The sequence below is a fragment of the Euprymna scolopes genome, chromosome 31 (genome assembly GCF_053919585.1).
Source record: "Euprymna scolopes isolate OS-2025 chromosome 31, ASM5391958v1, whole genome shotgun sequence".
Taxonomy (NCBI): Eukaryota; Metazoa; Mollusca; class Cephalopoda; order Sepiida; family Sepiolidae; genus Euprymna; species Euprymna scolopes.
In genome coordinates this window covers 85,216,403-85,229,569 of record NC_136512.1, presented here as the reverse complement: position 1 = coordinate 85,229,569, position 13,167 = coordinate 85,216,403, and the positions used below count along the sequence as shown (strand labels likewise).

The window sequence follows — 13,167 nt, the reverse complement described above, 5'->3', positions numbered from 1 at the left end:
AGTCAATGCAATGGAAGCACTTGGACTCACCACCTCTAAAGAAGGCAAGGGTGCAGCCCTCTGCTGGCAAGGTCATGCTTACAGTCTTCTGGGACCAAGACGGAGTAGTGATGACAGATTTCCTGGAAAAGGGTACCACAATTACAGGAGGCTGTTACGCTTTACTTTTGAGGAAATTACGGGAAACTATCAAAATCAAGAGGTGGGGCAAGATTAGCAAGGTACCCTCCTCCTGCAGGACAATGCTCTGGTCCACAACTCGCATGTCACCATATCAGAAGCACGGTTATGAAATCCTTCCCCACCCTCCCTACTTTCCTGACCTTGCACCCTCTGATCTTCACCTCTTCCCAGCCATGAAGTTGTTTTTGAAAGGAAAGCGTTTCCCAGATGATGCAGCCTTGATTTCTGAAGTCACGTCGTGGCTGGAGGATCAACCTGGGGTGTTCTACAAAAACGGTCTCCAGAGCTGCATCAAACGATGGGAGAAATGCATAAATCTGGGTGGTTCCTATGTAGAGAAAGACTAATAACTGTGGCAGGTTTCATTGCTCTACTGCTATGGGAAGTGGGTCTGAGACATTACTTATTGCACACCCTTCGTATGTCTGTAGCTTGATGTCACAATGAATGTAAATTACATTAATTTGATCAAAAAGTTTCAATTGTAATTGTTATATAAATATACATATGCAGAATTATCAAAATATTAAAGCATTGTTTGTTTAGTGGCAGAGGACACTGATTTGGTTGAAAAAAGCTACAATAATATTCTATACATTTTTTAATTCATTTATACTGTTTATTTTTGTCATATATTTATTGATTTATCAATCCTAAAAGTTACATTTAAAAGATAAAGAAATCTGTATTGAAATTGCAAAAATATAATGTGAGATATTTTATTTCGTGTTCATAACAAAATTATGAATTAAATGTTTATTCTTTTAAATCAATGTTTCAATTATTTCAAGCCGCAAACTTTATATATCTTTTCGTTTTATTTTTTCGTTCATCAAATACTTTAATTCAGCTCGAAACAAAGCACAGATGAGATGGTAGTAGAATTATGCGACGACATTCTATCTACACTTCCGGACAGTGTGCATAATCTGCGACCCTTGTCGACCAAAATAGCCAATAAATTCTTCAAGGAAATGACATTAAAGAATTTCATCCAGAAAAACTACCAAACCAAAAGTTCATACATCACACCAGACAAAATCAGAGGTAATCGCACCATTGAAATTTCCTCTTTTTCCCTGCTGCAATTCGGACGTTTATATCATGTGAAATAGGAGAGAATAATGGAAACAGTTTAAAAGAACAACAATTCCATTACTTGCTCTGGACTGCATGGTATTTTCTTTTTTTTTTTTTTACAAGGGTGTCACCACTTATCAAGGCCCAGAGGCCACTCGAGGATAGTTGTTGAATTAATTAGTTTTTTTAAAAAAATTTTTTCTGGATAGCAAGCTTAAGTAGATTTTTAAGGTAAGAATGAACTAATCTTTTACACATATACATCGTGTACTTCAACAAACATTCCGAATTCACATACATGTGTATCAAGAGCTCGTGCTTAAAATATTCATTAACTTCATCTATTTACATACACGTGTATAGATGAAACGCTCACTTATGTTCTCACCCTTTTAAGTTAAATAAAACATCTTGTATGTATGTATGTGACTCGATTCTTACGTTATTCTTTTCACGCCATCTTTTTAAATGTCTGAAATGTACTTGTAAAACATACTTTTCACTGTTGATTATTTTTGTGACGCTCTCCTAACAAACGACGACCTGCAACTATCCCGGTAATTGAACATACAACCTTATCAACACCTACTCATCCTCTACAAACCGGTTCCTCAACACGCAGCCTCCAAAGCGGGGACTCCAGTCATAGAACCGTTAAAGAAACTGCACTTGGTGTCCCACACAAAAACTGGTGAGCCCGACGGATTTTATGCATGTGAACCATTTCAGATCTTATGTTGCCAACTCAAACTCGACAGCGCCTATATTTGCATTTATCTTCTTGTTTTTATATACTGTTTTATATCGGACATGTTCCAGGTTCGAGTTCTAGCGTATTTTTACAAAGGGCACACGCAACTGTAGATGCTTATTACTGCGTCTCTTTACACTATTATTACCTTTACATGAAATATTGCTACAATTATTGCATTTATTACATTTTCACCCCAAACAAGGCACATTGTCACTTTGATCTATCAGGGACAGAAGTTTCAATAATACCATGTAGGGCATTGAGCAGCAAGATGTCTGTTCACATTACACTTGAACTTCTGAATGTCAGTACAGTTAGGGAAGCAGGAACCCGGAAGGGAATTCCAAAGTCTAGCAGTTCTAAGGAAGAAACTATTAGAATAGAAGGCTTTCTTACATCTGGGGATCTCTACTGTGTAGGGGGTGGGACTTTGCTGTTTGAGTTTGCCAGGGGTATTTACGTCGAGGGGGTACAATGGCTTGTGGTACAAGAGCTTGTAGTTCGTTGGAGCATCTACCATTAAAATACTTCTAAAACAGCCAGAGGGATGCGACATTTCATCGATGGGACAGAGGTTGGCGACTCTCTTTTGAACCCTGTCCAAGAGTGAGAAACTAGTAGCAGATGCACCAGCTCAAATGTGATAACAATACACCATACATGGGTTAATAGTGACCAGGCGTAGGTAACTTTCTAGCAAGGTAGAGAAAGCCTACCTTCTTCCCACCTTGGCAATGCTCTTGATGTATCTGTTCCAACTCATGTTCTCTGTCAGCGTTAAGCCAAGGAGTTTGAACAAGGTGCTTTCAGGTAATGTATATTTAGCAATAGCTATTGATGGTTGAGAAGGTTTCTTGTAATTATTAAAGGAAATGAGCTTAGTCTTAGCAGCATTAAACGTTACCATCCATTTTAGACCCCATTCCACCACAGACTGGAGGTCTTCCCATAGGGTTTCCACCATTGCCTTGGATATGTGTTCATTTGTTTTCCCCTCATGCCTGTTATAGAGCGTGGTTTTGTCAGTGAATGTACCCATCTCATAGACTATTTTATCAGGGAGATCATTTATGAATATCAGGAATAATAAAGGTCCAAGGATCGACCCTTGAGGTACATCCGCATTTATATCATATTGTTTAGATGACCATTGAGGACAACCTGGATTCTTCTCTTATTTAGGAAGGATTTCATTATGTTAAGCATTCGTCCAGTAATACCATAGGATCTGATTTTCATGAGAAGATCATCGTGCTATACCCTGTCAAAAGCCTTAGATATGTCTAGGGCTACTGCCCTCCCCTCACCTGCCTTATCCACTGCGTAGTATATACAATTAGAGATTACAGTTAGAATATCTACAGTAGAACAGGCTTGCCTAAATCCATATTGATGGTCGGACAGATGTTTAGCAACTGTAAAGTGGTTCACTCGAGCTTGATTACAAAAATGTGCAACTTATTCCTCCCTCTTTATTCTGCTATGTTCTTTTTTTCTTTTACTTTTTCTCTCATTTTTGTTCATTTTCTCTTTAAATTGGTATCGTCTAATATATCTAATGTGTACTTGGCCTTAGGGACAAGATCAAAGTGTAGTATCTGTTCCAACAGATACTGCAAGCTATGACTAGCAAAGACCAGCTATGACTAGCAAAGACCATATGTGGGGGTAACCCCACATATCTGACCTTGGTCACTGAAGGGGCAACCCTTCATACCAACAGTTTCTAATCCAGCTCCCACTTCCCACCTCTCGGGAGCTGGATCCCCCTTTCCCTCCCCCTCCCCCTATCTCCACATTAAAAAACGGCCTCCTGGCTAATTTGCTCAGTGGGGAAGCAAATAAATAAACAGATACTGCAAACAAAGACCATATGTGGGGGCAACTCCACATATAAGACCGTGGTCAATGTAGGGGCAACTCTTCATACCAATTGTCACTATCCAGCTCCCCTACTCCCCGGGGAGTTGGTCCCCATTTCCCCTTCACTCCTCACTTTAAAAATCTGCCTTGTGCCTAATTTGCTCGGTGGGGGAGCAAATAAATACCTCAAAGTGTAGTATCTGTTCTTCAGATGCTGCACTTCAATTTCTTGTTCTTTGTCAGTTGAGGAGAAATCCTTCACGACTGAGACAATTTTTATTTTTGTTCCTTTTCTCCACGTTAAAAAACGACCCTGGTGTCTAACTCTGTCCCGTGGGGAGGCATTGTAAATAGGAACATATCTAATGTGTTTTTACTTATCTCTCTTTATATTTTCCAGTCATGTCTAAAGTCATTGATGAGCTTCTCAGTAACTCTCCACTAGTCATCCAACTACAACATGAAGTGGACACCTTCAACCGATTACTTGAAATGCTACACAATATTTTGAGTCAGTTAAAACTGGCCATCAGCGGAGAAATCACCATGTCTGATGAGCTAGAAGATATTTACAATGCGATTTTATTGCAGCAAGTACCGACACTGTTTAAGGTAAATTCTGTTCGACTCAACCCAGAATGTGACCAGATTTGGTGTAAAATTAACGATAAAGTCATATTCCTGTTTTTCTGATGGCTTTTTGTTTGTTTTTTGTCCGTTTGTTCACAATTTAATTGATCTCTACAAAAGAGACACTGTTTCACAAAATAATTTTTATACAGAAAACAGAGTTTTATATATTTTTTATTCCGGTCTGATTACTATATATAATACTAATTCAAAGGAAATCTACAAGGTGCCTTCAATAAGTTTCCAGACTTTTTTGTACAAGCATTAAAAAATGTCACAAACTCTTGAAAATTCAGTATGTTATTGCTATACATCTTATGAGATGACTGACAAATTTTTATTATTTCAAGTTCAAATGAACAGCTACAACAGATATTAGAATACACCCTACTAAAGCCTGATTGTCACAGCTGGGGAATTTCAAAAATGCACTCTGGGCATGAGGACACTTTAGAAGAACGATACGCAATAAAATTCTGCTTTTAACTGGAAAAAAATGTCACTGAAACGTATGGAATGCTTCAGACTATTTTTAGACCATATTACATGAATTGAGCATCAGTTTTTGAGTGGCATAAGAGCTTCGAGGAAAGCTGGGTGTCTGTGAAGGATTATGAGATGTGTAGGAGGAATAAAAAATAGTCAGAATACCACAGTTGATTAGCCAAATAAAGAATTCCATGGATAAGGGCCGTCGTGTGTCTATAGAGACCTTAAATGCACAGTTTGATGTCAGTGTGGGGACTGTACACAACTTTATTCATTGTTTTCAAGTGTTTTGATCCAAAATTGGCGGAGGAGTTTGATAGAGTTTTCAAAGATCAAATCATCCAACTTTGACCTCTTGACAGTCAAATTTCTGGTCGAAAACTGATTGAAAAGATTTTCCCAATTTTCAATACCACTTATGTCAAATCTCGACAGAGTTATTTGGTAGAGAAATGCACACAGACACAGACACACACACACAGACATTTTTCACTATATATATAGATATATAGATAACATAATCATCCACAGACAAATGTGTTGACGTTTACAACTCATCAGTGTGGTTAATAATGTTTTTTTTCTTTTCACACACACACACACACACACACACACACACACACACACACACACACACACACACACACACACACAGAGGCATTTTCACTTTTATAATTATATAGATAACATAGTCATCCACAGACAACTGTGTCGACGTTTACAACTCACCAGTGTGGTTAATAATGTTTTTTTTTTTTCTTTTCAGAAAGTCTCTTACGAATCATGTCAACCTTTGGGAGAATGGGTGTCTGATCTGAATCAGCGGATATTGTTTTTCTTCAACTGGAGTTGTCGACTCATGGAGAAAGTTGAAGATATTTACGCAATGCAGACAAAAGGGTCAACACCCCCTGCAGCTACACAGTCTTCCTGCTATCCAACAAGTTATTGGCTTCCAGCTTTCTCGTTTCCGCAAGGTAATTAAGAGGAGACGAAATTTTGACGAGAATTGGACATATAAAAACTTGGTGTATCTACTCGGCGTTGTCTGGGAGATTTTTTTTTTATTTGGAGTTTGTTTTGTTTTTGACTCGGAATTTTTGTTTTTTGTTTTTATTAACCATACGGTCTTATGTTAAAAAATATTTTTTTGATTCTAAACAAAGGGAAGTGACTGCGACGAATACAGAGTTAAGTTCCTTTTTTATGATAACACCAGTGTAAAAATAATTCTGATCTCATCAAAGTATTTTTTCGAAGGACTTAATTCGAATTACATGCTATTGTTCTTAACAATATACCGCAATACCTTTTATCAGGGAAAAAGGTGTAGTATCTGTTCTGATACATCATAGTCTATTCTGTCCTCAGTTGGTGAAGAAGTCCTTCTAAACTGGGGCAATTTAAATTTTTGTTTCAATGCAGTGCCCCTTTTTGAAGAACTGGATTTTCCCCATATTAAAAACTGACTTTATGTTTTCATGGGGAGGCAACTAAATAGAAAACCATCGTACATATTGGAGAAAGAGACAGACAGAAAAACAGACAGACAGACAGACAGACAGACAGACAGATGGGTAGATAAGTGAATAGCTCTTCTTGCTACATTTACTTACATTGTGCATGCTCACCCCCAGTTTGGGATAGCGACCCGGACACATTGTTTCTGATTGAAATCTCGCCAGCTAGGAGACAGAAAATTTTAGCCCCAAAATCACATGGTTTCGTGATTTGCGTCTTTCATTTTTCAGAAAAGTGTGCGATTTGTACAAAGAAACTTTCTTTACTAAAACGAACTAAACTTTCTTTGTTTGAAATGAGATAAATTATTCAACCGTCAAAATAGTATTACTTGGATTCTTCGAATTACTGTCCTCGTCTCAAGTGTTATTCTCACAATGTTTCGGCTGATGTAATCTCCGACCTTCTTCAGATGTATTGTCGAACTCGGAAATCTTTCTGTCGAACTGGAGAACCTGCAAGACCCGTGGTGTTGCATAAATATTAGATCATCATCATCATCCGAAGATTCTATTTTGGCATTAGTTTCCCCAATAATTTTCTTGTCAGAATTCTTTCTGAAAAGACATTGAGTTCTTATGGGAGGGACCACGTGAAGGTTACCAACATCCTAAATGAAAGTGATTTTTTGTGGAACAAACTGGATTTGAACTTGGAACGCCCGTTCGACTTGACCACCTTTACCTCTAAGTAAAATTCATAAGACCAAAGATTGAAGGTTCCATGATCAGTTATTCTCACAACGTTTCGGCTGAGGGAATCTCCGACCTTCTTCAGATGTATGGGCAATACAAAGAATAAAGTTGCTGATACTCTACTTGATATGCTTGCGGATTAAGTTTCGTTCAGATTCCCGCATTCAACAGAAAGATGCTCGAGCTGGACAATATAGACATAAAGAAGGTTACATCGGCTGAAACGTTGTGAGAATAACACTGAAAATAGTAGTTCAAATAACGGAAAATTTTAACTTCGGAATTTAATATTTTTGCTTTCCATTTTCAGGTTTTATAACGGCTGTTTTGCAGACGCATGCACGAAGGTTGTCATTGGCGATTGACAGACTTGAATTTGGCTTCGACCTTGTCTTTCAGAATTCTGTCACCACAAAGGACAGAAGTGGAATCGACCACAACATGGATATTTGCCAAATAGCTTTCAGTGTGCGTTTTTTTTTTATACATACTATTACCTAAAACGAGCGAGTATTAATGTAAATATGTTATCTCTCTATTTATTTTGCTTTTATTAATGATGCTGATAATGATGCTGATAATGATGCTGATAGAGAACTTCATAGTCTAGAGAGGGATGCCTCTTTCTCTTCCCTGCTACCTCATTTCCACAAAAGAGATGTTGAGAGCCTGTCTCTGCTTTATCATTATTTTCATCGCAAGCGTTCATCTGAACTCCAATCTATGGTCTCCCCTCGCCAAACTTTCAAGAAAAACATCGTCTAGCTGAAACCACTACCAATAATTCCCCCCCCTCTTTATCTGTGCCTAAACCTAAACGTAGATTCCATGAAGAAAGCTTCTTTTTTTTTTTTTTTTTTTTTTAATTACATTTTCACCCCAAACAAGGCAAATTGCCACTTTGGTGTAGGGGGCTACTATCAGGGGCAACAACTACTGGGGTACTATGTAGGGATTTGGGCAGCAAGATGTCGGTTCACGTTACACTTGAACTTCTGCACGTTAGTACTGTTGGGGAAGCAGGGACCTGGAATGGAATTCCAGAGTCTAGCGGTTCTGGGGAAGAAACTATTGGAGTAAAAAGATCTTTTACATCTAGGGATCTCTACAGTGTGGGGGTGGGATTTAGCAGCCTGTCGGGTTTGTTGAGGGTGCTCACGTCGTGGGGGCACAAGTGATTGCAGTTCGTCAGAGCATTCACCACTAAAATAATTGTAGAAAAGGCAGAGGGATGCAACATTTCGTCGATGGGACAGAGGCTGAAGCTTAGATGCCAGTTCAGGGCCTATCAGGTTTGCGACTCTCTTTTGAACCTTGTCTAGGAGCAAGAGACTAGTAGCAGATGCACCAGCCCAGATGTGACAGCAATACTCCATACATGGGCGAATGGTGGCCTTATAGAGGTACAGGATACTTTCGGGTGTTAGTAGTTGTCTAGCACAGTAGAGAGAGCCCACCTTTCTTGCAGCGGCCCTGGCAATGCCTTCAATGTAATTGTTCCAACTCATATTTCCTGTGAACGTTAGGCCAAGGAGTTTGAAAGATGTACTCTCAGCTAAAGAGTCGTTGGCCATTGCTATAGGCGGTAGAGAGGGTTTCTTGTAATTATTGAATGAACCTAGTTTAGTCTTGGCAGCATTGAACGCGACCAACCACTTTTGTCCCCAATTCCACCACAGATTGGAGGTCTTCCTCTAGTGTTTCTGCCATTTCTTTAGAAATGTGTTCATTCGTCTTCCTGTCGTGCCTGCCATAGAGTGTAGTGTCATCAGCATATATACCCATCTCAGAGGCAATTTTAGAACTTAGAACTGCACGCCCGTGGAACTCTCTCCCATTTCCCTGCTTTCTTGGTTGTCTTCAAGTTCAATGTAAACAAGTTCTTGATTAGCCGTTCCCCTTAAGTAATCCAATTTACCAAATTTCCACTACTAACGATAACTACAATATTGTCCCATTGACTACTGTACAATCATTAACCCTTATTCTCGAGTGGCCCCAGGCCTTGATAAATGGTGACTTCTTTGTAAAAAAAAAAAAAGAATTCGAAGAGAAAACCCACCAGGGACGTTATATCAACTATACCTATCTTTTATCAGTGCTGCGGAGTTGGTTTCTGTGCTCAGGGTGTAGGAACTGTTCCAAAAACCTCAGTACATCTCAGACAAACTAAGACCTTCTCTCTGGGGAGCAATAGCAACATCACATAATGAAGACAAGACAGAGACAAAACGTTTACTAAAAACTAAAGAGTCATAGCCTAAATGATATGCAGAAAAGAATTTATTTTGCTGATGACCACTGGCAAAGATGTCACCTGCATTTGAAAATTAAAAAAAAAATTTATTGTTGATAGTGGTTGTAGGTAGTCGTGTGTTTTTTCGTGAAAGTTTGGAAAGGGGGGACCATAGATTGGAGTTCAGTCGAGCACTTGCCATAAAAATACCAGTACATCAGATACAGGCTCGCAACGTCTCTTCTGTAGAAAAGAGGTTGTAGAGAAGAAAAAAGTGCATCACCCACTAGACTTCGAATCCAATTTTAAACTTTATACAGTTAGAAAATTGCATCGGTAGTGAGATACTTACTGGAGCTTGACTTTTTCATTTTAAACTTTAATTAAAGCCGTTATATAAAAATAATTTTATAAAATCAACAGTAGGTTCTCTACAGTGCAATGTAGACTATGGTGTATTGTGGACTAATGACTAAAGCAGGTAATCAATCGATTTGATTGAAAAATATGCAATTCCATCGATCTCGATGACAATAAAAATATTGGAAATGTGGAACATTTGTTAATCCTCATTTCATGCCGGCTATCGTCGGGTCTCCCTGCTAGTAAGTTTATTATTATCTTGACGTAATGATATTTTAAACTGACGTATGACAAACCAAGGAAAATGCTATTTCAAACTGTTATAATGGAACGATCTAGCGCCCCTCTAACACTAACAATCGTTTGCTAGTTGTGAAAGACGTTGACGGAAAGGCATATAGAAAATATAGAAACACAAACGGAAGAAGAAAAGAAAGGACCGTTGAAGGCGGAATTTATTCAGAATAATAAAAAAAAAAGATGAAATTTGAATAATATATGCAAATAAAACAGTAGATGTGTGTGATTATAAAGTAGTACATACCTGACATTGTACAACGTGCCGTCCGTTTCAGGAAAGGGACGAAGAAAAAAAAATATGGACACTCTTGCTATTTAGATTTGAGGGAATATGAAAATGAGATGCAGTCAGCTTTTCAAATACAAAGTCTGTGTGTCAGAGAGAGAGAGAGAGAGAGAGAGAGAGAGAGAGAGAGAGAGAGAGAGAGAGAGAGAGAGAGAGAGAGTCTCTTTGGCAGAAGTAAGTTCTGACAGATATGCGCTGGGGTTTGATATCGAGAATTGCGAGTAGAACATAACAGTTGGAAATTCTTTCTTTGAACTTTACTTTCTAATAATACCAACATATTTAGCTGCAGTGTGCATGTGTGTTTAATCGATAAACTTTTAGGTTACATAACACTGGAATAAAGAAGAAATTTTAATCATACACCAAGAATGGTTTATAACAAGCAAAACCTTTATTTGGGTAGATGTATAACGCGTACAGAAATTTGTCGGCAAGTTGAAATGCAAAAAGTTCATTTAAACTTGCCGACTTATTTTTATTAGTCTTATCCACACATTCAGTCATAGTCATCATAACAATAGCTAAAACAGTTTAATTTTAAATCTTTATTAGTTTATCTGTCGGGTTAGCTCAAATGATAGGGAATGCGGCGAAGGCGCTAAATGTTTTGATTTAAAATATAACGGAGGGCACCAAAGTCAGTTTTTTTTTTAAACTTTAAAATCCAGTATTGCATATTAGGTACAATATAAGATTCAATAAAAAAATTGGTTCTGTAATAATAAGTACGAAATCTATTGGAAATTTGTCCATGTTAGTTTTTATTACTGTGACGACTACAACATTGAACCATGTAAGGAGTTGCTTCTCTCTTGTCTGGGTTTAGCTGACGTCCTTTTAAGGTTTGAGAGCGGGGGTTACCTGGTGTTGTCCGGGTGTTTGTAGGTGTGTGTGTTTTTAGGTAAATGAAAAGAAAAATCGTTGACCGGGTGTCCCGGGTGTTTTTTTTTTTATTTTTTTTTTAAACGAAGCCTTGACGTGCAGTTGGAAAATAATAAAGTGTGAAAAAACAAAAAACAAAAACAAAAAAAAACGTTTAATGGCAGGTGCCTGTTTTTGACGAGTTAATGACATCAACTTTGAGTGCGGGACAGTGTTTTATTTACCGCGAGTCTGTTCGCTTCTTTTTTTTTTTTTTTTTTTTTTTTTTTTTTTTTTTTTTTTAATACGAAAAAGCTTAATGCACATGCTGCGATCGAAAATTGTTGAATATTTATCTTTTCAAAGTCGGACAAATTAAATTGACAAGCGACCCCGGTTGTTAACTCGTAGATATTATCATTTAGGCGCGATATAAAAAGTTTTAAGAAGTTGTGAGGCAACCGATCGTTTTCGCTTTTATATTTATAGATATCAAAACGAGTGTTTACGTGTAATTGCTCTTTTCATGTCAAGATGTAAATAAAACAGACGTTTCGCTCTGCGTTTGTGTGTAAAATCAAAACATGTAACATGTTAATTCATCTTTTTGTCAACCGTTGACATGACTTCCAATATGAATTTTATTTGAAACAAGCAAGGCATATTTTTATTTAATTCATAATTAACTATCAAAGGTTATTAATGAAGTAATTAATTAGTGAACAAAATTTGCATGAACAAGAATTTTACAACTGGCAAGGTCAGCCCCCCCCCCCTGCTAATAATACGATTTGTATACATTTTGTTTGAAGTTATTTTTGTTTCTTTTTGACTGCTCATTTATATCTATTCCTATTTATTGTTGTAGAATATGAAGCCGCCAGAGGAAGGTGTTTACATCTTTGGTCTTTACTTGGATAGCGCCATGTTGGACCCTAAAACAAAATTGTTGCGTCAACCTCCACCAAGAAAAAGATTCTGTCAGATGCCGCATATTCACCTTAAACCGAATATGGTCAGTAAATTGGATCGTTTGTTACATCTTGATCGTTAGTAATATGCTTTTCGTTATTAAGTGAAAATGTATGTCTTTCGAGTTCAGTCAAAGTTTTAGAGTTGTTGTTCAGAAAATTCCGATATTAACTTCAATTTAAACATTAATACTTTAATTCCTTTGTAAAGCCACACCGCCATTCATAAACCGTTGACATCACCGTTGTTTGCCGTGTTTTTTTTTCGCCTTTATGCTCTCTTATCGTTCTAGCCATGTAATTTTGGCGATTGCCGAAGGTGCGATCACTAGTTCACAAGTATAAAAATGAAATAAAACCATACAAACTCATAAGAGAAAACACAACGTCGATACATCGTGTTTAAATCAGTGATCCCCAGAGTGGGCGTGGTAAAGAACCCCTAAACGTGTGTTGATAGATGTCTGTCGCGTCATCTTTATAGGTTGAGTGAGCAGTTTATCTTATCCGCAAAAACTCTATCAGCTCTTGCCCGCTTTTAACTTTAAATTTCATAAATCTTACTTGAAAACAAAAAAAAAGTGAAGCAGAGGGAATATGGTGAAGAAAAAGGTGATTACACATGAATGAATAGTCTGGTGGAAGATAAAAAATCCAGTGGCAGTAAAATCCAAATGTAAAACTTCAAGAAAGTTAAAAGAATTTCCATCTGTACAAGTAAAATCCAGGGAAATCCCGTAATTGGAAGAAGATGGTCCATAATAATCCAAAGGCAGAAATCCATGGAATAATTCACAAAAATGTGTACTAGGAAAAAACACACATCTGCTGCAATTTTTTTTGTTTTCAAGTAAGATCTTTGACTTACTTATTGTTTCATCAAATACTTCTGCATGCAAAATCCGATCCCGCATTTTGCTAATTCCTACCCT

General features: G+C 37.5%; 1 protein-coding gene across 1 annotated transcript in view; it reads left to right on the top strand.

Annotated features, from left to right (window-relative positions):
* LOC145255562 (dynein axonemal heavy chain 6-like) overlaps positions 1–13,167 on the top strand; it is a 277,781-nt gene that overhangs the window by 258,691 nt on the left and 5,923 nt on the right. Inside the window, exons 62-66 of the mRNA XM_080114017.1 lie at positions 1,034–1,230; positions 4,281–4,492; positions 5,766–5,976; positions 7,526–7,683; positions 12,133–12,279. Of these exons, the coding sequence (XP_079970143.1) occupies positions 1,034–1,230; positions 4,281–4,492; positions 5,766–5,976; positions 7,526–7,683; positions 12,133–12,279 (925 nt within the window). The remainder of the gene's footprint in view (positions 1–1,033; positions 1,231–4,280; positions 4,493–5,765; positions 5,977–7,525; positions 7,684–12,132; positions 12,280–13,167) is intronic.